General features: G+C 42.8%; 2 protein-coding genes and 1 long non-coding RNA gene across 4 annotated transcripts; 2 read left to right on the forward strand and 1 right to left on the reverse strand.

Annotated features, from left to right (window-relative positions):
• Positions 1 to 1,155: 1,155 nt before the first annotated feature.
• Positions 1,156 to 4,483, forward strand: LOC139367649 (zinc finger protein 566-like). 2 transcript variants are annotated; one of them, XM_071105918.1, is made up of 2 exons: positions 1,156 to 1,278; positions 2,846 to 4,483. In XM_071105918.1, exon 2 carries the CDS (start codon positions 2,865 to 2,867, stop codon positions 3,720 to 3,722), a length of 858 nt encoding a protein of 285 aa, XP_070962019.1. In that variant the 5' UTR covers positions 1,156 to 1,278; positions 2,846 to 2,864; the 3' UTR covers positions 3,723 to 4,483. The 2 variants fall into 2 exon arrangements, with proteins under 2 accessions (XP_070962019.1, XP_070962020.1); XM_071105919.1 differs by lacking the exon at positions 1,156 to 1,278 and adding an exon at positions 1,477 to 2,528 and having other exon boundaries at positions 2,846 to 3,882.
• A 1,543-nt stretch (positions 4,484 to 6,026) lies between these two features.
• Positions 6,027 to 19,759, forward strand: LOC139368576 (protein-serine O-palmitoleoyltransferase porcupine-like). The gene is made up of 13 exons (XM_071107607.1): positions 6,027 to 6,123; positions 6,955 to 7,107; positions 7,327 to 7,519; positions 7,658 to 7,701; positions 10,678 to 10,859; positions 11,031 to 11,161; positions 16,677 to 16,802; positions 16,949 to 17,049; positions 17,257 to 17,333; positions 17,420 to 17,483; positions 17,685 to 17,770; positions 17,975 to 18,088; positions 18,246 to 19,759. Exons 2-13 carry the CDS (start codon positions 6,972 to 6,974, stop codon positions 18,345 to 18,347), a joined length of 1,356 nt encoding a protein of 451 aa, XP_070963708.1. The 5' UTR covers positions 6,027 to 6,123; positions 6,955 to 6,971; the 3' UTR covers positions 18,348 to 19,759.
• Positions 19,760 to 20,360: 601 nt separating this feature from the next.
• On the reverse strand, positions 20,361 to 21,744 carry LOC139367651 (uncharacterized). The gene is made up of 4 exons (XR_011626876.1): positions 21,663 to 21,744; positions 21,231 to 21,262; positions 21,061 to 21,130; positions 20,361 to 20,837 (listed from the first exon to the last, which is right to left on the reverse strand). It is a non-coding gene; the product is annotated as an uncharacterized lncRNA (long non-coding RNA).
• Between the last annotated feature and the right edge of the window lie 574 nt (positions 21,745 to 22,318).

Here is a 22,318-nt window from a genome sequence, read left to right on the forward strand (position 1 = left end):
TCTCTCATTCAAACACACATGCACCAAGCATATGCACATACACCATCTGAAATACCCATTATATACACTGAGTGTACAAAACATCAGGAACACCTGCTCTTTCCATGACATAGACTGGCCAGGTGAATCCAGGTGAAAGCAATGATCCCTTATACATGCCACATGTTAAATCCACTTCAATCAGTGTAGATGAAGGGGAGGAGACAGGTTAAATAAGCATTTTTAAGCCTTGAGACAATTGAGACATGGATTGTGTGTGTGTGCCATTCACATGGTGAATGGGCAAGACAAAATATTTTAGCGCCTTTGAACGGGGTATGGTAGTAGGTGCACCGGTTTAAGTGAGTCAAGAACTGTAATGCTGCTGGGTTTTTCACGCTCAACAGTTTTACGTGTGTATCAAGAATGGTCTAACACCTACAGGACATCCAGCCAACTTGATACAACTTTGGGAAGCATTGGATTCAACATGGGACAGCATCCCTGTGGAACGCTTTCGACACCTTGTAGAGTCCATGCTCCGAGGAATTGAGGCTGTTCTGAAGGCAAAATGAGGTGCAACTCACTATTAGGGTTTTGTAACTTAGTGTATGTCTATGTTTATACACAAAAGTATTAGTGCCCACCACTGCTTCCTCTATTTACACCACTGTTTAATCTGGGTCATAAGTAAATGATGTGTCATCCTAAATTATTTGGAGTAAATTAATGATCTATTCTTTTCCAAATCGCTTGTGGGCTATTCTGCAGACAATAGTGACACCTGGCAGAATTTCTGAAGAACTTCATCAAGCACCTAACTTTTGAGTGAGAGACTTTTTAAGAAGATTGAACATTTTGATTAAATTCTATTTTCTCCCAAATTCCTTGTCTATGCGTTTTCACAGATTTAATTTCAGAACATAATGGCGATAGTTAGGCTACTCAAATCCATCATACTTACTTCAGCAACTGAGCAGAATTGATGATCTCAAACACATTTCGTAATGACAAAGTACACTTTCACGGCAAGGTTGCAGGTGTTCACATATAATTATTTATTTTTAAACCCTTATAGATCCACTTCAAGATAGATGTTTTTGGTAGGATTTATAATTGTTACAGAGTTGCATGTACAGTAATGTAGGAACTAAATTGGGTGCTTATGTTTCCAGCGGGATGTGTTGATGTTGCACTTTACATGCAAAAAGCGCTCAAGAAGACTGCCATGAAATTTTACTAGTTTGACTATTTGTGCAATTTCATCCGAGAACTTTATACATTTAAACGTTATTTTCTGTAAGTAGTTTTCTTTTTACTGCCACCCTTTGTATACTATTTGCGTAACGCTATATGAATGGCAAACGTTCAAGTATTGATGGTCCAGAAATTATCTTTTGAAAAAGTCGCATGAGCTAACGTTAGCTATTATTAGCAGAACGAGCCATCATGAATGTTAACTATCCTAACTAGCTACTTTCCACATTATTTTACTAGATAGCCGGATACAACCCATTTGCAGTGTCTTTATGTAGTTGGCAAGTATGTGAGTTTACCGAAGGTTAGCCCAGGCCGGCAGATGGCGATATTGAGTCGTTTCATCTTACCGTCCAAAGAGACTGCATGCAGCCGGCTATACACTCATATCCTCTGTGGACCAGTTTGTAGATAAAACTTTCTTCATTCAGGGAGAAAATGCGTCGACTTACACCTTAAAAAGATTTTAATGGCAACGGCACTAAGAAATAGCTGGCCATCTAGTTTTATATTTCGGTAATATATTCCAATACATTTCAGAATTCCCCAAAAATGTTTATGAAGCTACATTTTATAGGCTCCCCACTGAGTCGGCCACTTTGAACATCATATTCCCATTGGCCACCGCTAAAATCTGTCATTGATAATATTATATCACTTTTATGCTTGCAAGCTAGCATTGTAATTTTTTCTCGCATGCCGAAAAATGCAGCGCTGATTACATTTGACACTTCACTTCACGGCCACTGACGTTTGACACGTCACTACTGTTTGCATTGAATTGTGGGACATATCAACCCCACAAGTGATCAAAGTTGCTCCCTCAAGCTAAATCAAGGGCTGAGGGGGCAACTTTTGTGAATTGGACTGCCACTTAAGATGGCAACCAAATTGCATCCGGTTTCAACAGGGATTCCCCCGAGGGAAAGTAGTTAGTGCGAGAGTTGAGGTGGTAAAAATAACACAATTGGACCGCAGCCCAAGAGTAAACAGACTGCTACAACCTGATTGGCAGAACGTGATATGCAACATCCAGGACTAGCATTTAAACTCTAGCATGATGGTGTAAAATTGTGTTTCATAAAGAAATTATGCACATATTTCCCACCTTCTTGCCATTAAATCCTTTGCAGCCTGAATGGAGAATGTTTTATGTACGAACCGGTCCATGGGGATACAAGTTTATAGCCACATGCAGTCCCTTTGGACGGTAAGATCAAACGATTCAATATTGCCATCTACTGGCCTTTGGGCTATCTGGAGGTAAGAAGATGCACTGGGTAGCTAGCCAGGTAAACAATGGCTCAATGTTAGCTAGCTAGCTACATTGAACTATTACAAATTGTAAAGAAAATTATATTTGCTATAGTATGGGCACTTGTGTTTCTCTGCTAACATCAAGCCAATCAACGCCCCTGAACAGGCAGTTAACCCACTGTTCCCAGGCCGTCATTGAAAATAAGAATTTGTTCTTAACTGACTTGCCTGGTTAAATAAAGGTAAAATAAAAAAATCAAGCCAATTTTTTTTTTACTGTACTTCAGAGGTTTCTGTCCCTAACGATTTTTATTGACCTCTGATCTATATTTCTGACTCATTGCTTCGCCAGGGTCCTGAGTGGAGTAGACATGGCTGACCAGGAAACTGGGCCCAATGGGCTGGCTAAGAGGGCTGCAGCAGGTGCTGCGGTTTTCAAAGTGCGTGAGGCTGCAATGGCTATTCTTCAAAACGAATCTACTGGTAACCTGAAAGTACAAAAACGGATTGCCCCATCGACTCCTTTAATTGTACCAGAACCTTCCCTGAAGCCGTACAAGCGCCCCCCCACTCTGCTATTGCCACCTTCATACAGCGCCAACCCAGTTGGAGGATTTACCTGTGAGGTGTGCGGCCAGAACTTCTTCTCTTTTCCTCAGGTGGTGAGACACAAACAGTTCCACGACGAAGAAAGGCCCTTTCCCTGTGGTGTGTGTGGGAAACGTTTCCTGAGCCGCAGCCACTACACTGAGCACCAGCGGGTTCACACTGGGGAGCGGCCCTTTCCCTGCGACCAGTGTGAGCGCTCGTTCACCACACACCACAACCTGAAGCGTCACCAAACCATCCATGCCAAAGAAGAGGCGTATCGCTGCCGGAAATGTGGCGTGCTTTTCTGCCAGCGTCACGAGTACCCCGGGGGCATACCCAGACCCGACCTCGAGCCTCGACCTGGGTTTGAGTCCACATCCACGATGCAACCAACACCTCCCATTCAGGTCACACTCACACCCAAGCAGCTTAAGAAGCTTAACAAGAAGCTTAACAAGAAGAGCCATGATCTCTCAACTAAACATGATCATTCTAAAAAGAAAAAGAGGAGTAGAGTCAAACATCCAGGCCCAGCAGAGAAAGTGAATTATGTGTGTCAAGAGGAACTTTGGCCTGTGTTGTTAGCTAAAGGAGAAAAATTGCAAAAAGTTGCTTATGACATTGAGGTTATTATATGATCCCACATGATGATAAAACAAAATGGGATAATTAATCCGATCATGATTAAAAAAATAAGTTTGTTTTGTTTCATCTCCACCGATGTGGACGCTGTTTCAGAAAGGAGTTATACCTTGAAACACTTGTTTTGCCTCGCATCATGATTTTGGTATTTATTCCTTCATGAGTTTGAGAAAATAACTTTCCACAATTGATCATGATTTGGAAACATTCTGTCAAGCATTTCAAATGATTAACTGTCCTCTGAAATGTTATGGTTTCGCTTTTGAGATCTTGACCATTTTTTTTGTATTAGAATAGAATATAGACACTTTTGAGTTATGATTCATTCAGTTGTTTTGATCCATTGATCCATGCATTATTAAATGACATGCTATTAAACTAGTTAACTCCTCTGATGTGGCACATCAAAATGTATTTCCATATCAAATAATGTTCATCTGCTTTTCAGATTATGTTCATAAAGGCCTGTAGGGTTTCTCTCTGGGCCTTAACCATTGAGTTGTCCAGAAATTGCCTTCACCAATTTATGTAAGCAAAAATAATCATGATGCATTGTTGTTGATTAATTACTAAATGTACCTGTCATAAGAACAAGTGAATCCCGATATCTATAGTCTGTGTAATGTGGACAGTGTTGTTAAATTTGGGTAACAGAGTCTATGTATGTCGAAATGATACATCTCCAGTTGAATTCTGCATAACTACCTCAGGCTGATTGTAAAATGTATTTTTTAAATTGATAATGGGATTACTTACACATGTATTGCCTTTGTCTTTATTATTGACACTTTCCAGGTATTTGTTTTTCATGTCACAAGAAACTCATTTTAAAGTGAATGTAAGCATGCATAGAAATATATTGATTCACTTGGCTTTAAGTTTTGCAGCTAACATCCAAATACCTAACCTAACTGGTGTGATGAATACTGGAAAGTCATTTTGTGTCCGGCTCTGTAATACAGCAGCCGTGTATCGCTTATCTTCACTGTTACAATATGTTAAAGGTAGAATCTGAAATTAAGTAGGTGCAGAACTTAAACCTCAAAGTGGGTCAATTTCCGCAACAACTAAGAGCTTTGAAGCGCACGGCTCAACTTCTCCGGTTTGGTCCAGTAACAGCGTGATGCGAACCCCAGCCCATGCTGTGTGTGACTGAGAACGAAGTCTTGTATCTCGCACAATATCTGCGTGGCAGCGTCATTTCGCTGAGTCTATTTTTAAAGAGGCACGCGTCTGCTCCATATATCATCCTTGTTTTACAACAAGAGGTAAACACTCAAATCTGCTTGTGTAAACATGACGATCTAGGGCCCTATGTTGACTCCTATCTCCGATGTAAATATTGGTTAGATTGAATTTAGATTGTCGTTATAGTTACCTTCAGAAACCGCATATATTGTCATTCTAATCTGATATTCCCTGGTCTACCACCGCCACAGTAGAGTTATTACTTTACTCACTTAGATTTTTTGCTAATCCATTTAGATCTGTCTATAAACTATGTTCTGTGAGGATTATCTGGAACAAAGCCCTGCCCCTTGAAAGCGTTTGCAAACTACGTGATATTGAGGGAGTTCTATTAATATGAGTCGCAGTGCACCGGTCTATGTCCCTCGACGTGAACGGGCAAAAGTGGTGAGGGAGGGGCAACCTTTGAAATCTAACAGTAATTGCGTCTCATGGTCTTGACGTCAACTAGGCGGAACGTTACATAGGTCAGAAACATACTTCTATTTTCCATAAAATATGTTAGAATTTTCAAACTAATTTTCATTTGGAAGGCAGATAAAGCGTTTTTATCAAAAGTAACCACGTTTGCATGTGAACACGGAATCTTCATTTCTCCACGTGCTTAATCTTGCCTAGGTTTCGCTGTGGGTTTTGAAAGGGCACCTAACCTGGCTCACGCCCGGGTGGTAAAACCCGGTTCCAAAACGAATGCTATTACTTTTCACCAATGACATTTCCACCGGGGTAACCGGGGCCAGATAATCGAATCCCGTCATTGGCAGGCACCTTACATTTTTCGGCGTTTCCATCCCATTGGTCGCATAATAGCGGTAACATTATGTACTCTTTTTGATTGGGTATAGACAAGAGTCAGCCACCTCTGAACAATTGCAGTTGATTTGTTAGCTCTCTGTATCGGAGCAATCGACTACAATCATTGGCTGATTCCTCCAACACGACGCCGTTGATTGGTTAATCCATTCGTAGAGAATCACTGGCTGCATGCATGGCTGAAGCGACTGCTGCTGATGCTGTGACCTGGAGTTTGGTGTCAGCATCAGGACCGACAGTGCGTGAAGTACATTATAGTGTCAAGTGGCTACGGAGAGAATAAACAGACGCGTAGACTCATTTTACACAACAGCTAGTTGAAGGGTTGATTTGAAGGTAAGACCCATTATTTTCCTCAAAACAATTCAAGCAAGTGAAGTGTGGAATAATGAGTCTCGTTGAACCAGTGGCTGTCGCCCGCTGGCGAAGTAGAGCGTGGGGGTCGGCTGGCTATCCAGCCACTAGCTATTTTATTATCTGATCATGTCTGATGATTGATGGGAAAAGCATGGTCAGTGAATTAATTTAATAGCAAATAGATAGTGTTTTCAACTAAGCACAATATTGGAGGTCTATAGTTACGAGCTTTGCAAATACTAAGCGTAGTGTGAAAACTGCACTGCGGATCAAGACGAAGCAGGATTTGTAATGCACTGCTAGCCTTGCTAGCTAGCTACATGCGAGTTGGTCCTTGTAAACTAGCATTCAAGTAGTTTTTTTTAAATTGCAAAATTGCATAAACATGTCAGTTTGTAGTAGATTATTTGGGCGAATTTATGATTTAGCCAACATTGATTTAGCAGATTGCCTGGTACTCACTCCATGATGCACACAGCTGCACCAGTGCCACTCACTGTCCTATCACTCAATACACCACCTTTTACACGTTTAATTGGAACCAGTCTACTTGCTCCTATAATGGAATAAAACTGCTTATCGCGAATCTTCCTTATCAAGGTCTGGTAATGCCTCATTAAGCCCCTGCAGCAGGGTGCACAGATGTGTCAATCGTGATGCATGGTGAATCACTGCCATTGTCGGCATGCACAAAGAAAGAAGAGTGGTGGTCACGTGTGTTATTTCCATTGGAACTTATACATTTGAATGTGTAATGTTGCCTATTAGAACATACTTCCTCGTTATTATATCCCCCCCTGTCTTTCTTAGGTCCTGTGCATGGCGTGATGGGGTCCTTCAGCCGACAGGAGTTCTTCCATGAGCTTGGGGAGGGCTGCCTTCTGCCCACCGCTCAGCAGGGCCTGGAGCAGGTGTGGCAGCTTCTGGTCATCTGCCTTCTATGCCGACTTCTCTGGATTCTGGGTGACATTTTGCATTCCTTTGCGTGAAATGTGACTTTTGGAATATAACAGAGCTCCTGGTAACGACAGAACATGATGAGTCATAGGAGAGTGATTTTGACATTTGAGAAATGATGTAGAACTGAATAATTAGATGCATGTTCTACTAATGTCTACTACTACATGTTCTCATTCTCTTCTGTGTGCGTTGTTGTTTTTGTTGTCTTGTTCCCCTGGTCAGGCCTCCCCTCTTATGTGAAACACCTGAGCACCGTGGCAGGAGGGTTCTACGCCCTGTACCTGTTCTTTGAGCTCCACATGGTGTGGGTGGTGCTGCTCAGTCTACTATGCTACCTCATCCTCTTCCTCTGTCGGCACTCCAGTAACCGGGCCACCTTCCTCTCCATCACCGTCCTCATCTACCTGCTCATGGGGTAGGTAGATCTGTTACCAGGTAACATAAGATGCCTGTTTGAGTAAAGAGAATGGATGATAAACAGCCAGTGATCAAATCCCTCAAAGTGCATTGAAAATGGTTGTCTAATCAGTCTACTCTCCCCTTTTCCTTCCAGAGAGTTGCATATGATGGACACCACCACCTGGCACAAAATGAGAGGTTGGTACTTACTCTCAGCGTGAATATACACTACAAACCAGGAGTTGCAACCAGTTTATATTTTTTCAAGGAACAGAATCAGAACCAGGAACGAAAGTGATTTATACTGTTCCAGCACATAACCATTATTTTAAAAGCATTGGAACCAGTTAACGCTCTTTTACATTCCGGGATTTTTTTCACAGTCCCACAAAAAAACGCAACAAGGCACCTATGCAAAGCCCCCCTCTGCCAATCAGAACATTCTTCCAGTGTGCCTGCCAGCTGAAACTCTTTGCCAGTGTGTGTAGGCTAACTGCCCCTCCCCCTCCAAAGCATAGCTAGCCTACAGATATTACAAGCGAGATTCAGGAGGAGAGAGATTTTCAATTAGAGAAGAATTGATTAACTTTTTCTAGTGCTAGTTAGGAATACTATAGTTATCACATTGCTTTATTAACTACAAAAAGGTGAGACGTGTTTTTAATTCTGGTGCCGCTTTGCACATACAAGCTTGTTCGCTAGCTAACTTCTCTTGTCCAACATTAGGCCAACTCTGAAGTTCAAAGACATTCAAAGTTCCTCCATAGAAGTCACTCCTTCGTAGGTATAATTCTGTGGGCCTAATTCAGATAATGCATGTCATTACAAGATGCCCAGCGCTTCGAGCCAAGCTTCCTCCTCCACCCTCTCGCTCTTTCCCCAACCGCAAAATGTAAGTTGCATTTTGCACCCTACACTTGTCTTTCCATCACGCATATAAAACAACTCACTGAGCTATATCTTGCTCGCATGATTGGTGAAGAAATTATAGTTGAGCTAAATGAAAAAAATAAAGATTTCATAGGTTTAAAAAGTAACAAAGGAACGATATAAACCAGATCTTTATTTTGCTGGTCGGAATGAGATCATTTTTTTTTATCCTGTTCAGAACGAAACGATATAAAAAATATTTTGCTTTCAACCCCTGCTACAACCAATGTTTTCACCGTATTAATGAAAACATTTACAGTTGTAATCGGAAGTTTACATGCACCTTAGCCAAATACATTTCTGACATTTAATCCTATTAAAAAATTCCCTGTCTTAGGTCAGTTAGGATCACCACTTTATTTTAAGAACGTGAAATGTCAGAATAATAGTAGAGAGAATGATTTATTTCAGCTTTTATTTCTTTCATCACATTCCCAGTGGATCAGAAGTTTACATACACTCAATTAGTATTTGGTAGCATTGCCTTTAAATTGTTTAACATGGGTCAAACATTTTGGGTAGCTTTCCACAAGCTTCCCACAATAAGTTGGGTGAGGCCTCCCGGGTGGCGCAGTGGTTAAGAGACTCTGGGTTCGCGCCCAGGCTCTGTCGTAACCGGCCGCGACCGGGAGGTCCGTGGGGCGACGCACATTTGGCCTAGCGTCGTCCGGGTTAGGGAGGGTTTGGCCGGTAGGGAAATCCTTGTCTCATCGCGCACCAGTGACTCCTGTGGCGGGCCGGGCGCAGTGCGCGCTAAACAAGGTTGCCAGGTGCACGGTGTTTCCTCCGACACATTGGTGCGGCTGGTTTCCGGGTTGGATGACGCTGTGTTAAGAAGCAGTGCGGCTTGGTTGGGTTGTGTATCGGAGGACGCATGACTTTCAACCTTCGTCTCTCCCGAGCCCGTACGGGAGTTGTAGCGATGAGACAACATAGTAGCTACTAAAAAAACAATTGGGGAGAAAAAAAGGGGTAAAATATATATATATATTTTTTAAACAAGTTGGGTGAATATTGGCCCATTCTACCTGACAAAGCTGGTGTAACTGAGTCAGGTTTGTAGGCCTCCTTGCTCGCACACACTTTTTCAGTTCTGCCCACAAACTTTCTATGGGATTGAGGTCAGGGCTTTGTGATGGCCACTCCCAATACCTTGATTTTGTTGTATTTAAGCCATTTTGCCACAACTTTAGAAGTATGCTTGGGGTCATTGGCCATTTGGAAGACCCATTTGCGACCAAGCTTTAACTTCCTGACTGATGTCTTGAGATTGCTTCAATATATCCACATAATTGTCCCTCCTCATGATCTATTTTGTGAAGTCACCAGTCCCTCCTGCAGCAAAGCACCCCCACAACATGATGCTGCCACCCCTGTGCTTCACGGTTGGGATGGTGTTCTTCGGCTTGCAAGCATCCCCCTTTTTCCTCCAAACATAACAATGGTCATTATGGCCAAACAGTTCTATTTTTGTTTCATCAGACCAGAGGAGATTTCTCCAAAAAGTACGATCTTTGTCCCCATGTACAGTTGCAAACCGTAGTCTGGCTTTTTTATGGCGGTTTTGGAGCAGTGGCTTCTTCCTTGCTGAGCGGCCTTTCAGGTTATGTTGATATAGGACTCGTTTTGCTGTGGATATAGATACTTTTGGACCCTTTCCTTTGCTGTTGTTCTGGGATTGATTTGCACCAAGGTGCCCCAGGAATACCTGACATGATGACTCCTTGCTGTCCCCAGTCCACCTGACCGTGCTGCTGCTCCAGTTTCAACTGTTCTGCCTTATTATTATTCGACCATGCTGGTCATTTATGAACATTTGAACATCTTGGCCATGTTCTGTTATAATCTCCACGCGGCACAGCCAGAAGAGGACTGGCCACCCCACATAGCCTGGTTCCTCTCTAGGTTTCTTCCTAGGTTTTGGCCTTTCTAGGGAGTTTTTCCTAGCCACCGTGCTTCTACACCTGCATTGCTTGCTGTTTGGGGTTTTAGGCTGGGTTTCTGTACAGCACTTTGAGATATCAGCTGATGTACGAAGGGCTATATAAATCGATTTGATTTGATTTGATTTGTTGGAAAAATTGTGTCACGCACAAAGTAGACTTGCCAAAACTATAGTTTGTTAACAAGAAATTTGTGGAGTGGTTGAAAAACGAGTTTTAAGGACTCCAACCTAAGTGTATGTAAACTTCTGACTTCAACTGTAATTAATATTTGAAGACTCACTTCGGTATGTATCTGCAGGTTCCCAGATGGTGGTAGCTATGAAGGCCATTTCTCTGGCCTTTGACCTGGACCGAGGTGTGGTGACCAACGTGCCCTCTCCTGTGGAGTTCATGGGCTACATCTACTTCGTGGGAACAGTCATTTTCGGACCCTGGATCAGCTTCAACAGCTACAGAGAGGCTATAGAGGGCCGCAAGCTGGTGAGTTCAGCACTAAGTCTTGTCTTGGTATAGAGATAAGGGTAGCCTGGTTAAACCAGACTAAATGCTGCACTTGCTAGTCTGGTTTAACCATGCTAGGATAAGGGGGGGGACATGGGTGGAGGGAATAGAGAGAGAAAGATGGTATATAGATGTTCTCTTCTTCCTCAGAGCTTCTCCTGGATATGGAAAGTGTGTGTCAGCTGGGTGAAGAGCCAACTGTGTCTGGTCATCTCTAACTGTGTTGCTCCCTACCTCTTCCCTTACTTCATCCCTATCTATGGGGACAAGCTGCTACACAAGTAAGTGGATTAGCTAACCTCTTAGTGCTGTTGTAATGATTTACTGTAGGTCAGAAAAAGCATCCACAGACATTGATGTTTGTGATCATCAAAAAAAAGTGCAACATAGGGGAGGGTGGGCTAAGTCGAGCCATTTTAGGTAACTAGGTGGGACAACCATATATCACAGGCATGGAAAGTACATTTTTCCTCAATGTAGCTATCAGTAGAGTCCGAGCTAGAAGGGGGTGGGGGGGGGTCAAGGTGAGGAGGAGCATTATTTTATTGAAATGCTCTTTGAAGAAGTAGGGTTTCAGAAGATGGGCAGGGACTCTGCTGTCCTAGCTTCAGGGGGAAGCTGGTTCCACCATTGAGGTGCCAGGACAGAGAAGAGCTTGAACTGGGCTGTGCGGGAGCTGCCCCCCCCCCCCCCCACATACGGGTGGGAGAGCCAAGAGACCTGAGGTGGCAGAGTCCTCGGGTTTGGGGGTAGGGTTTGAGCATAGCCTGAAGGTAGGGAGGGGCAGTTCCTCTTGCTGCTCCGTAGGCAAACACCATGGTCTTGTAATGGATGTGAGCTTCACCTGGAAGCCAGTGGAGTGTGCGGAGGAGCAGGGTGACATGAGAGACCTTGGAAAGATGGAACACCAGGCGGGCTGCTGCGTTCTGGATAAGTTGCAGGGGTTTGATGGCACAAGCGGGGAGCCCAGTCAACAGCGAGTTGCAGTAGTCCAGACGGAAGAGGACAAGTGCCTGGATTAGGACATGCGTCACTTCCTGTGTGAGATAGGGTCGTACTCTACGGATGTTGTAGAGCATGAACCTGCAGGCGCGTGCTTTGATGTTTGAAGCGAACTACAGGGTGTTGTCCAGGTCACGCCAAGGTTCTTTGCACTCTGGGAAGGTGACACTGGAGTTGTCAACCATGATGGAGAGGTCTTTGAGCAGGCAGGCATTCCCTGGAAGGAAGAGCAGCTCTGTCTTGTTGAGCTTGAGGTACGACATCCAAGTGGAGATGTCTGTCAGGCACACAGAGATGCGTGTCGCCACCTGGGTGTCAGAAGGGGGGAAGGAGAAAAGTAGTTGAGTGTGTCTGCATAGGAATGATAGGAGAGACCATGTGAGGATATGATGGAGATGAGTAACTTGGTGTATAGTGAGAAGAGTAGAGGGCCTAGAACCGAGCCCTGGGGGACACCAGTAGTGAGAGTATGTGGTGCAGACACAGATCCTCTCCACATCACCTGGTAGAGTGGCCTGCCAGGTAGGATGCAATCAAAGAGTGTGCAGAGCCTGAGATGCCCAGCCCTGAGAGGAGGATCTGATGGTTCAAGGGGACAGGCTGCTACGCAAGTGAGTGGATTAGCTAACCTCTTAGTGGGGCGGCAGGGTATCCTAGTGGTTAGAGCGTTGGACTAGTAACCGGAAGGTTGCAAGTTCAAACCCCCGAGCTGACAAAGTACAAATCTGTCGTTCTGCCCCTGAACAGGCAGTTAACCCACTGTTCCTAGGCCGTCATTGAAAATAAGAATTTGTTCTTAACTGACTTGCCTGGTTAAAAAAAAAAAAAAAAAAAAGTGCTGTTGTAATGTTTTACTGTAGGTCAGATAAGCATCCACAGAAATTGATGTTTGTGATTGTCCAAAAAAAGTGTAATATAGGGGAGGGTGGGCTAAGTTGAGCCATTTTAGTAATTTAGCTAGTAAGATGAGAACAGAGGAGAAAGAGTCAGCTTTGGCAGAGCAGAGAGCCTCCGGGACACAGAGGAGAGCAGTCTTGGTTAAGTGACCCGTCTTGAAGCCTGACAGGTTAGGGTCAAGAAGATCGTTCTGAGAGAGATAGCAAGAAAGTTAATCAGAGACAGCACACTCAAGTGTGCTGAAGGGATGCAGGTCTATAGTATTAGATGTCAGATATGTTGTGTTGGTTTCTTGAGGCGTGGAGCAACTCAGGCCATTTTTAAGTCAGAGGGGACATAGCCAGTGCTCAGGGATGAGTTGATGAGGGAAGTGAGGAATGGGAGAAGATCTCCAGAGATGGTCTGGAGAAGGGAGCAGGGGATGAGGTCGAGCGTGCAGGTTGTCGGGCAGCCAGAGCTCACTAGTCGCAGAATGTGATCTGGAGAGGGAGGGGAGAACGAGGTCAAGGCATAGGGTAGTTCTGTGTGAGTGAGACCAGTGGACTCAATAGACTGAGTGAATGAGTAGCGGATGTCGTCAACCATTCTTTCAAAATGATTGACAAAGTCGTCCGCTGAGAGGGAATGGAGGATTCAGAAGGGAGGAGAAGGTGGAAAAGAGTTTCCTGGGGTTGGAGGCAGAAGCTTGACATTTATAGTGGTAGAAAGTGGCTTTAGCAGCAGATACAGAGGAAGAGAAGGTGGAGAGGAGGGAGTGAAAGGATGATAGGTCCTCACAGCTGCCTTTAGCCCATTCTGTAAGCTCGCAATGAGCCACTCAGTAACGGAGCAGGAGGGGAAGGCTGAGCCGGGCCGGGAGGAAAGGGGACAGTGTGAGTCATAGGACGCGGAAAGGGTGTAGAGTAGGGTCGAAGAGGCAGAATCCGGAGACAGGAGGTAGAAGGATTCAGCAGAAGGGAGAGATGATAGGATAGAAGAGGCCAGAACAGTGGGAGAGAGAAAGAGAAGATTGCAACGGAGCATTACCATCTGGGTAGAGGCTGAGTGGTTAGGGTTGGAGGAGAGGTGGACAGAACAGGAAACAAAGTAGTGATCAGAGACCTGGAGGGGGGGTGCAGTGTGATTAGTAGACGAGCAGCCTCTAGTAAAGATGAGGTCAAGCGTATTGCCTGCCTTGTGAGTTGGAAGGGGTTTGGGAAAGAGGGGAAAGAGAGAGTTGGAATTAAATGAATCAAACGGCACACGTCGGGAGGTTGAAGTTGCCAAGCACGAAGAGGGGTGAGCCATCGTCAGGAAATCAGCTAATCAAGGTGTCAAGCTCACTGAGAATCTCTCCAAGGGCACCTGGTGGGTGATAGATGACAATAAGGTTAAGCTTGAGTGGACAATTGACAGTGACAGCATGGAATTCAAATAAGGAGATGGACAGGTGAGAGATGGAGAAAATATCAAATCTCCACTAAGGATAAATGAGTAGCCCTGTGCCACCACCACGATGACCAGATGCTCTCGGACTATGAGAGAAAACAGTCAGATGAAGAAAGAGCAGTTGGAGTAGCGGTGTTCTCTGGGGTGATCCATGTCTCCGTCAGGGACAAAAAGTCAAGGGACTGAAGGGCAACTAAATTAGAAATGTTGTGTCTGTAACGCCTACAGGGAGAGGTGCGAACAGGTATAGAAAACACACACAGTTGACAAAGCTACAAAAGAGCAACATTTGATCATCTGTAAATAACGAGGTAAGATACTCCGGTGCGAGAGTAGTGTGGAGCCTTCCTCTTTTTCCTTTCTCGATTAACTCCACAGACCAACTCGGCAAAACAGTCTTTGTTTCAGCGACGGTCTTAATTTTGTGACAAAACCGCCACTTACAGCTGCCGCTGAGAAACCAGGGTATTTTATTAGGATCCCCTTAGCTGTTGCAAAAGAGGCAGCTACTCTTCCTGGGGTCCACACAAAACATGAAATAGCATAGAACCTTAATAGACAATAACAGCTCAAGACCAGAACTACATCAATTTAAAAAAAGGGAGAAATAACTAACAATAATTGCTAATTGCCTAGCAGAGGTGGAGAGCACGCCTGTACTGATTGCTGATTGCCTAGGAGAGGTGAAACCACTCCCTCTCCAATACAGCCACTGATTACTGAAACAAGTCACAAATTGCCCTGCCTCCAGGTCAAGAGCCCTGGTTGATGTGTCAACAACAATCTGTAAATTATGCGCAGTCAGCAGTTCACACACCAAGTAGGCTACTGGGAAAACAGACTTACAGGACTTAAAGGAGATGGCCCTAGCTAGCAAAAAGACAGTACTAGACAACGACAAAAAATATATATACTCATCACTCCTGGCGATATCAGGAGTCTTCTAGCTGTAGAATGAAGTGTGTACCTGGAAATAATCCAAATACATGTAAACATTACAGTTTTGAAGCATAGCTTGTCCAAAAAAAGTGTTCTCTTGGCACAACTTAGCAGGGCTATGGGGTAAGTTAAGTCGCCTACACGTTTCTGTACTGAATTAAATAATACCACTACCTTTATTTCCCAAACACAATTCAACACAATCGCAATCGTTTTTTAAAATTATTTTCAACATTTTAAGCATCTTTTAATAATAATACTTGGGGTATGTAGCGCTTTTCAAGGACCCAAAGTCGCTTTACAGTTATAAAAATGAAAATAAACAAAAAAATAGGAGTCAAAACAAAACATCAATAAAAAAACATGATTTAAGAGAGGGGTGCACTCAAAGAAGGGAAAGAGAAGATGTATCAGTGTATGGGGAGGGTGGGGATTTGGATACTCCGTTTAGGGTAAGGGTTTGGGGTTAGGTGCTGCTCAGGCATAACACCTAACAAATACTTCTTCTTTTTTTAACACTTTTATCATAGGTCAGGCCCTGTTGTTACCTCATGTTGCCAATGAAAATGCCTTGCATAATGCCTGGGAAGAAAACACTTCAATTTGCTCAACCCCAAGGAAAACATGTTGACTAGATTATCCCACACAGCTACAAGGATGCACTTTCATGCTAGGTTTAGGACCTGATATTGAAGCTTTTAGAGACCCCAACAGATTTATCGAATCATCTTAAAAACATCTACTTTGGTTTAGATAGAAACATCATAAAACCTCTTAACACAATAAATTAATTTGACTTGGTGAAAATCTGTGTTTTGGACCCGACTTTGCTAACCACTTTTTCCATGTGGTTTCTTCCTTTACAGACTCCATGAAATGGTAACCTCTTCCTAAATATTTGGTCAAATTATTCATTTTGTGTATGGTTTCCTAGAAACAAGGGTGGCTCAATTTACCCCTTTGGCTGAACTAACCTTACTCTCCCCTAAATGTTTTTGTAGGAAAGCTGTTTGAGTAATGTGTTTCAGTAGTGTAACGGTCCGATTCTCATTTGTTTCTTTCTCTCCCATTCAATAAATGGTCTTGTCTTGCCTGGGCTTTATCCCCAGCAAAACAAAACGGAAGATTGGGTAATTATTTATCTGATATTATGACGATAGAATGTCCCCCGCCTGTCCCTGTAATTAATGCTGCATGTCCATTTCTAACTCAGCAGCTGTGCCACCTCCCTGTCACCTGCACGTCTGTACACCAATCATTCCCCCAACCTTGTCTGTCTGCCCTGCCCACTCATGCCATGAGACTTAAAAATGTGAGTCTGTGTCAGTTAAATGTATTAAATCAAATGAAATGGTGATAAATTATTACAATTTTCCTTCAATTGTTTGCTGCACAGAGGTGCTGTGGCAAGGTACTGTATGTTTTTGCAATTTATATTAAAATAGAGAAGTTGTATTGTTGTTAAGTGTGATTTGAGGCTTTAATTGTGCCAAGTGTCTTCTAATTGAACCTTCTTTCATTGACCTTTAGCTGGCTCCTAGCCTACGAGAATGCACTCTCCTTCCACTTCAGCAACTACTTTGTGGGTTACCTGAGTGAGACCAGCACCACTCTGGCTGGAGCAGGCTTTACTGAAGAGAAAGACAACCTCAAATGGTCAGTGCACTGAAGCATCATGGTGACTAGGCTTGACATAGACTTGCCATAAGTTAAATAGTTTGTTTGCCCCCCCCCCCCCCCCCCCCTAGTTCTCTTTTACCCCTCAAACAGCCCAACTGAAATGCCTGTGTTTTCTTCTCCAGGGATATGACTGTAGCTAGGCCCCTTCATGTGGAGTTTCCCAGATCTATGGTGGAGGTGGCCACCTCGTGGAATCTGCCCATGTCCCGATGGCTCAGCACCTGTAAGCTTTCTGTGAAATAGAACATATTTACAGCATTGTGAGCTTACATATAACAAATAATACAACCTTTTTTCCCCCCCTCCTATTTTCACAGTTGTCCTCCTACAATGACATTTAAAGCAGTAAACATCCCAACTCAATTGCTCTTTTTTTTTAACCGGAATACAAAGTTGATCCCCTGACAACTGTTTCTGTCTGATCACCCAGATGTTTTTGCCCGTGCTCGCAACCTTGGTACCTTTCCAGCCATCCTAGTGACTTACGCAGCCAGTGCACTTCTACATGTGAGTATGCGCGAGCAGGTGCGGGTGTGAGTATGAGTGTGTATAAGAGATTGTTTCGTTATACCGTCGTCTCCTTTGGCCTTTAGGGTCTGAGCTTCCACCTGGGTGCAGTGCTACTGTCTCTCGCCTTCATCACATATATTGAGCATGGTAAGTCTGTAAAAGATGTGGCTAGCTATAAAAAAAAATCTAATGAAAATAAACGTTCAAATTTGATTTCAGTTCCACCTTACCTTTCAGGGATAACATTGTTTACACCTGGAGAATAACTTTAGGTGACATGCAGAGTTTGTTTATTACTATAGGATAAATCATTGTGACCTCTATTTGATTGCGTACCCTCTGTTCCAGTTTTGCGGAGGAGACTGGCAGACATTTTAAACGCGTGTATTCTGTCAAAGAAATGTCAGCCAAACTGCACTCACAAGAACAAAAAGGTATGGTTCAATAAGAAATAAAAAAGTGATATTTATGCATAATGATATTTTCTTGTGTAAAGTCTAAAGATTTTTCAGTGTTGGTCACATGCAAATGGACCATGCAACATTGCGCAATAACTCTTATATTGATGCCCAAAAAATCCTCAATAAGAATGTTTGCATTACAGCATGACCTTTCTTCTCCTTCTCCTATCCACACAGGCCCCGTGGGTGTACATTATTAATATAGCCTTCAGTGCCCTGGCAGTCTTCCACCTGGCATACCTGGGCTCTCTGTTCAACTCCAGTGTGGACTACATGGATGATGATGAGGAGGTAACTATTTACTGAATGCTTTTCAGCTATAAGATGGCCAAACTCTCATACGTTACTCTGATTATGCAATGTCACGTAGCATCGTCAGATCTTTCAGAACAAAGCGTTGTGGTCGATTTGTGTATTTCAAACCCATGTCGGTTTTCTCCCTCTACAGAGTGGCGTGGCCAACCACACCATTCAGAAGTGGTCGGAGCTGAGCTGGGCCAGCCACTGGGTGACGTTTGGCTGCTGGGTGCTTTATCGCATCATCCTCTAGATGTGTGAGGGAGAGGGAGCGAGAGAGAGCTGGGGACAGAGAGACATATAGGGAAGCAATAACAAGAGGGAATTAACGTGAGCCTGTTAAGGAAAGACCGGCTCTCTACTCCTGCACTGTGAAGTTGTATTGGACTGAAGAGTACACACAACCACCCTATGGACAGTATATGAACTATTTTCTCAATACCAACATACAGTGCTCAGGACACCGCCTAAGAGACGAGGTAATCTACTTACTGTAACCTGCTGGCGACAAACTATTTTTGAAACTCTTGAAATAATGCCCCACTCTTCCTTAATCACATCGTTTCGTTTGAGCTGCTGCATTTGTCTACCCCTTGTGGCGAGATAGATCAACAGCAGATGTGGATCAGACATCTCCATGCGACTCTCAATCAATACTCATCCTGTTAGCATGACAGTGGTCAATCATTCACTCTGTTTGATGAACAACTAAGAACCCGTTGTCTAGTTTTCAGAAGTGATTCCGTAATACGCCATTAAAGTAATATTTCCCTTTTCCTCCGTATTCAAAAGCTACATTTTGTTATTTCACCCTACTTAGTTGTTACATTTGTAGAGCATGTAAAACCCCTGTTTTTATGACCACACAAACCAGCATTATAAGAGCATATTTCCTTTGTGGATTTTAATAGAAAATGTATTTTTTAATGTATTTTTAATTTATAGAAACAAGTGTACATTGGTGTTTGTGCATTTTATACTATGTTTTTCATCCTAGTGTAATTTGAGACATTTTTTTCAATTTTCCTGTTAATAACTGTGTAACTGATATACCTACCACATTATTCTAGTTCAGTCCAAAATACAAAAGTATTTAATTGCTCAGTAAGGGTTTTTCATGTTGCTTTAAAGCTGATTATGAAAATGCACAACTTAAGATGAAGTTGCATCTGTAACCAAAGCCGTTGGTCATTTTCGACATGCTTCTCTTTTTAACATGCTTTTTAAGGAAATGAATAATTCATGATGGAATACTTACTGCTCCTGAACACACTGGACATTGAAACCTACTGCCCATTTGGTTCATGTGATGAGGGCCAGTCCAGAAACGACCCTTAAGGACTTTTGTTTCCAGTTGGTTTCTGTTACAGTTCAGTTGATGACTGGGAAACGTACACAAACATATACAGTAATTTCCTAGGCTTTCCCTTAGAATACAAGGTTCATGCGATGCACATGTGCACAGTCTTAGCAAACCACCTTTCACCACTGTCCCTGTGTCAAACTTTGACCTATCTGTGTGATATGCTACTGAGAGAGGTCTGTGATATTTTTTAATACATTTTCTATCAAACGGTAATCACTGTCTATCGTCAAATCCAATCAAATGTTATTAGTCACATGCGCCGAATACAACAGGTACCTTAAGGTGAAATGTTTACTTTACGAGCCCCTAACCAACAATGCATTTTTAAAAAAATTTTTTTATAAGAATAAGAAATAAAAGTAACAAGTAATTAAAGAGCAGCAGTAGAATAACAATCGCGAGACTATACACAGTGAATCTTTGTTTCATGTTCATGTGAAGAACTATTCACTGTTAAAGGAAGCTAACTGAAGCAATAACAAAATGGCCACCCCGCCTCTGTTTTGGCAAAAAGCTGAGGGTTGGACCTGGAGAAATGTAACCACTCTCAGATTAATAGAAAGAGCTATGGATGCAAGAACTGACTATCCATGATATAAAAAAAATGTAACCATGTTTTGAGGCTATAAAGTGTTTGTTGTTTACAAACATTGGAGTTAAACCAGCTTATATGTTGGGTTCTCGTGGAGTGTGACAGTTGCACTAAGCTCATGAGGCATTTATAAGTTATATTCTTCAATAATCAATGGGTACAGTATATATAATTAATTTATAAGTCCAAAAATGGATTTAGCAACTAAGGATTCTAGCTTAAAGTAAACCATTTCTGCCAAGCAGACCTGTTCTTACATGGCATTCGAAAATATTGTGTGAACATGTAACAACAAGAAACTGCTGAACTGTTTTAGGAAAAAATGATTTATTTGCTTATTTACAAGAATGGTTTGGACATTTGATCAAAATAAGGAACTTTGGTTGGGAAGAGGGAAAGATTGGGAGTGGTCAAGGTTTCAGTGTCTGGGGACGCTCGGAACATTGGCTGGGTTTGACCTTGTGTCCGTCCATTTCTAAGAGTTCTATAATCCAGAGCAGACAATGAGCGAGGAGAAACAGGGTGGGAAGAAAGGTCACACAGTGGGTCACTGATGGATGGAAATCTGGGTCACTTTCTGCCCTTGTGAGAGCAAGTAGGCACAGTTGTGTATCAAGACGGGGCCTGTATGCAGTTCCAAGGGAGATGGGGAGAGGATGGGAGGCTGCTTTTCAGCCTTGCCTGCCCCAAGGACCCCCATGTTTGCGACGGCAGGATCCCAGCAGAGTCTCCAGAGCCATCTTCACAAATGCCTGGAAATTATTGCTTCTCTCCCTTCGGCTGTCCTGCGAGGGGACGGAACACAGAAATAGACAGGGGCCATGCTTCTCACATAACAATGGGTAGTGATAGCCAACTGTAATTAATTTGGTCCAGCTCTCTCCAATCATTTTGAGAGCAAGGACTGGATTGAGTTCATTTAAACTTAGAAAATGAAACCTTGTACATGAGGCTGTTAAAAAGACCATGATCCTCCTACCCTCGGTCCTAGATTAATCTAATGCTTACCTCCTTGCTTTTTGTTATCATCTCCTTTCTGATCAGCTTTCTTCGGTTGCTCCTTAGGACTCTGAGGTTGCTGTGGAGATTAAATGGGGGGAAATTCAATTTAGAGAAACTCAAACTTAAATGTTTAACTTACAATGAATGAGGACTGTGTACTGGTTTCTTGTTCTTACCTTGGTAGCTGATTTCTTGTCAGATTTGTTACCTGCAAATGATGAAAGAATGTTGATATATTAGTCTTAATAACTGTCCCCTTCATGATGATCCAGGTAAGAAGAGAGTGCATTTTCTTTTCAATTTTGCAATAACGTTCATATAATCAAGTCAATTGATGACTGTAGGGGAGACTTAGGGAATTTAACACTTTTTATCTTTTACTTTATTACTGAGTTCAATTTATCTAGATGGATAGTCCCAAATTCATAATTTAGCTTGAATAGAATAAAACACAAATATAGCAATGGCCTAAATTCACTACATTACACACTGCCTTGAGAAAAGCCTTTATATTTAATAATTAATTTTCTATAAAATAATAATAATATGCTATAGCCTAATACAAATATATAGGCTACATGAAAGCATAAAAACTACTTTAGAAATACCTTTTGTTCCGGGCATTTTGGATGTGGTCCAAAGTCTGTGTGTTATTTAGAAAACTCAGTGCTTATGTGGCGTCCAGATCGCTCATTTATGGCTCCAGCATCTGAGTGCTCCCTTCGCCGGGGCCCCTTCGGGAAAGAGCGCAGGGAAAATGCAAAGAGCCCCGTCAGCCGCTCGAGAGGCACACTGTCATGCGGGCCTTTGTTGAGCTCAGGCGAAACGTCTGAGCGCGCGACCCAAACTCATAATCCCACCATTGTGTGGACGATGAGCTGTGCCATTGTCCTCAAATTCAACAACAAATTGCTTTGTCCTAGGCTATTATTTTAGGCATACTGGCCTACATAGAGATAATAGTATGTATCTGTATTATTTATGTTTCTGCTTTTGAAGCACTTTTAGATTGTTATGAAAAGCGCTGAAGTCGAATAAAAAGCAACCAGATAAATTACTTTGTGTAGAGGTGCTGACTAACGGTGAATAAACTGTAAGCTATCAAAATAAATAAAGAGAGTCCACATTCTATATATAAACTCCCAGTAATATATTGGGTAAACCACCAATGTTTCGGCATCACTGCCTTCTTCAGTGTAGTGTCATGAATGCTTAAGCCAGGTTATATAGACAAACAGTGCTATTAGTGCCACCAATGTCAATA

The sequence above is a fragment of the Oncorhynchus clarkii genome, chromosome 16, assembly GCF_045791955.1.
Source record: "Oncorhynchus clarkii lewisi isolate Uvic-CL-2024 chromosome 16, UVic_Ocla_1.0, whole genome shotgun sequence".
Lineage (NCBI taxonomy): Eukaryota > Metazoa > Chordata > Actinopteri > Salmoniformes > Salmonidae > Oncorhynchus > Oncorhynchus clarkii.

What these genes read in the sequence shown, in the direction of transcription:
- LOC139367649 (XM_071105918.1), top strand. Translation starts at nt 2,865, where the DNA reads ATGGCTGACCAGGAAACTGGGCCCAATGGGCTGGCTAAGAGGGCTGCA.
- LOC139368576 (XM_071107607.1), top strand. Translation starts at nt 6,972, where the DNA reads ATGGGGTCCTTCAGCCGACAGGAGTTCTTCCATGAGCTTGGGGAGGGC. An exon ending in CCGACTTCTCTGGATTCTGG is followed by an intron (nt 7,108 to 7,326) that starts GTGACATTTTGC and finishes TCCCCTGGTCAG; the next exon opens with GCCTCCCCTCTTATGTGAAA. An exon ending in CTCATCTACCTGCTCATGGG is followed by an intron (nt 7,520 to 7,657) that starts GTAGGTAGATCT and finishes TTTTCCTTCCAG; the next exon opens with AGAGTTGCATATGATGGACA.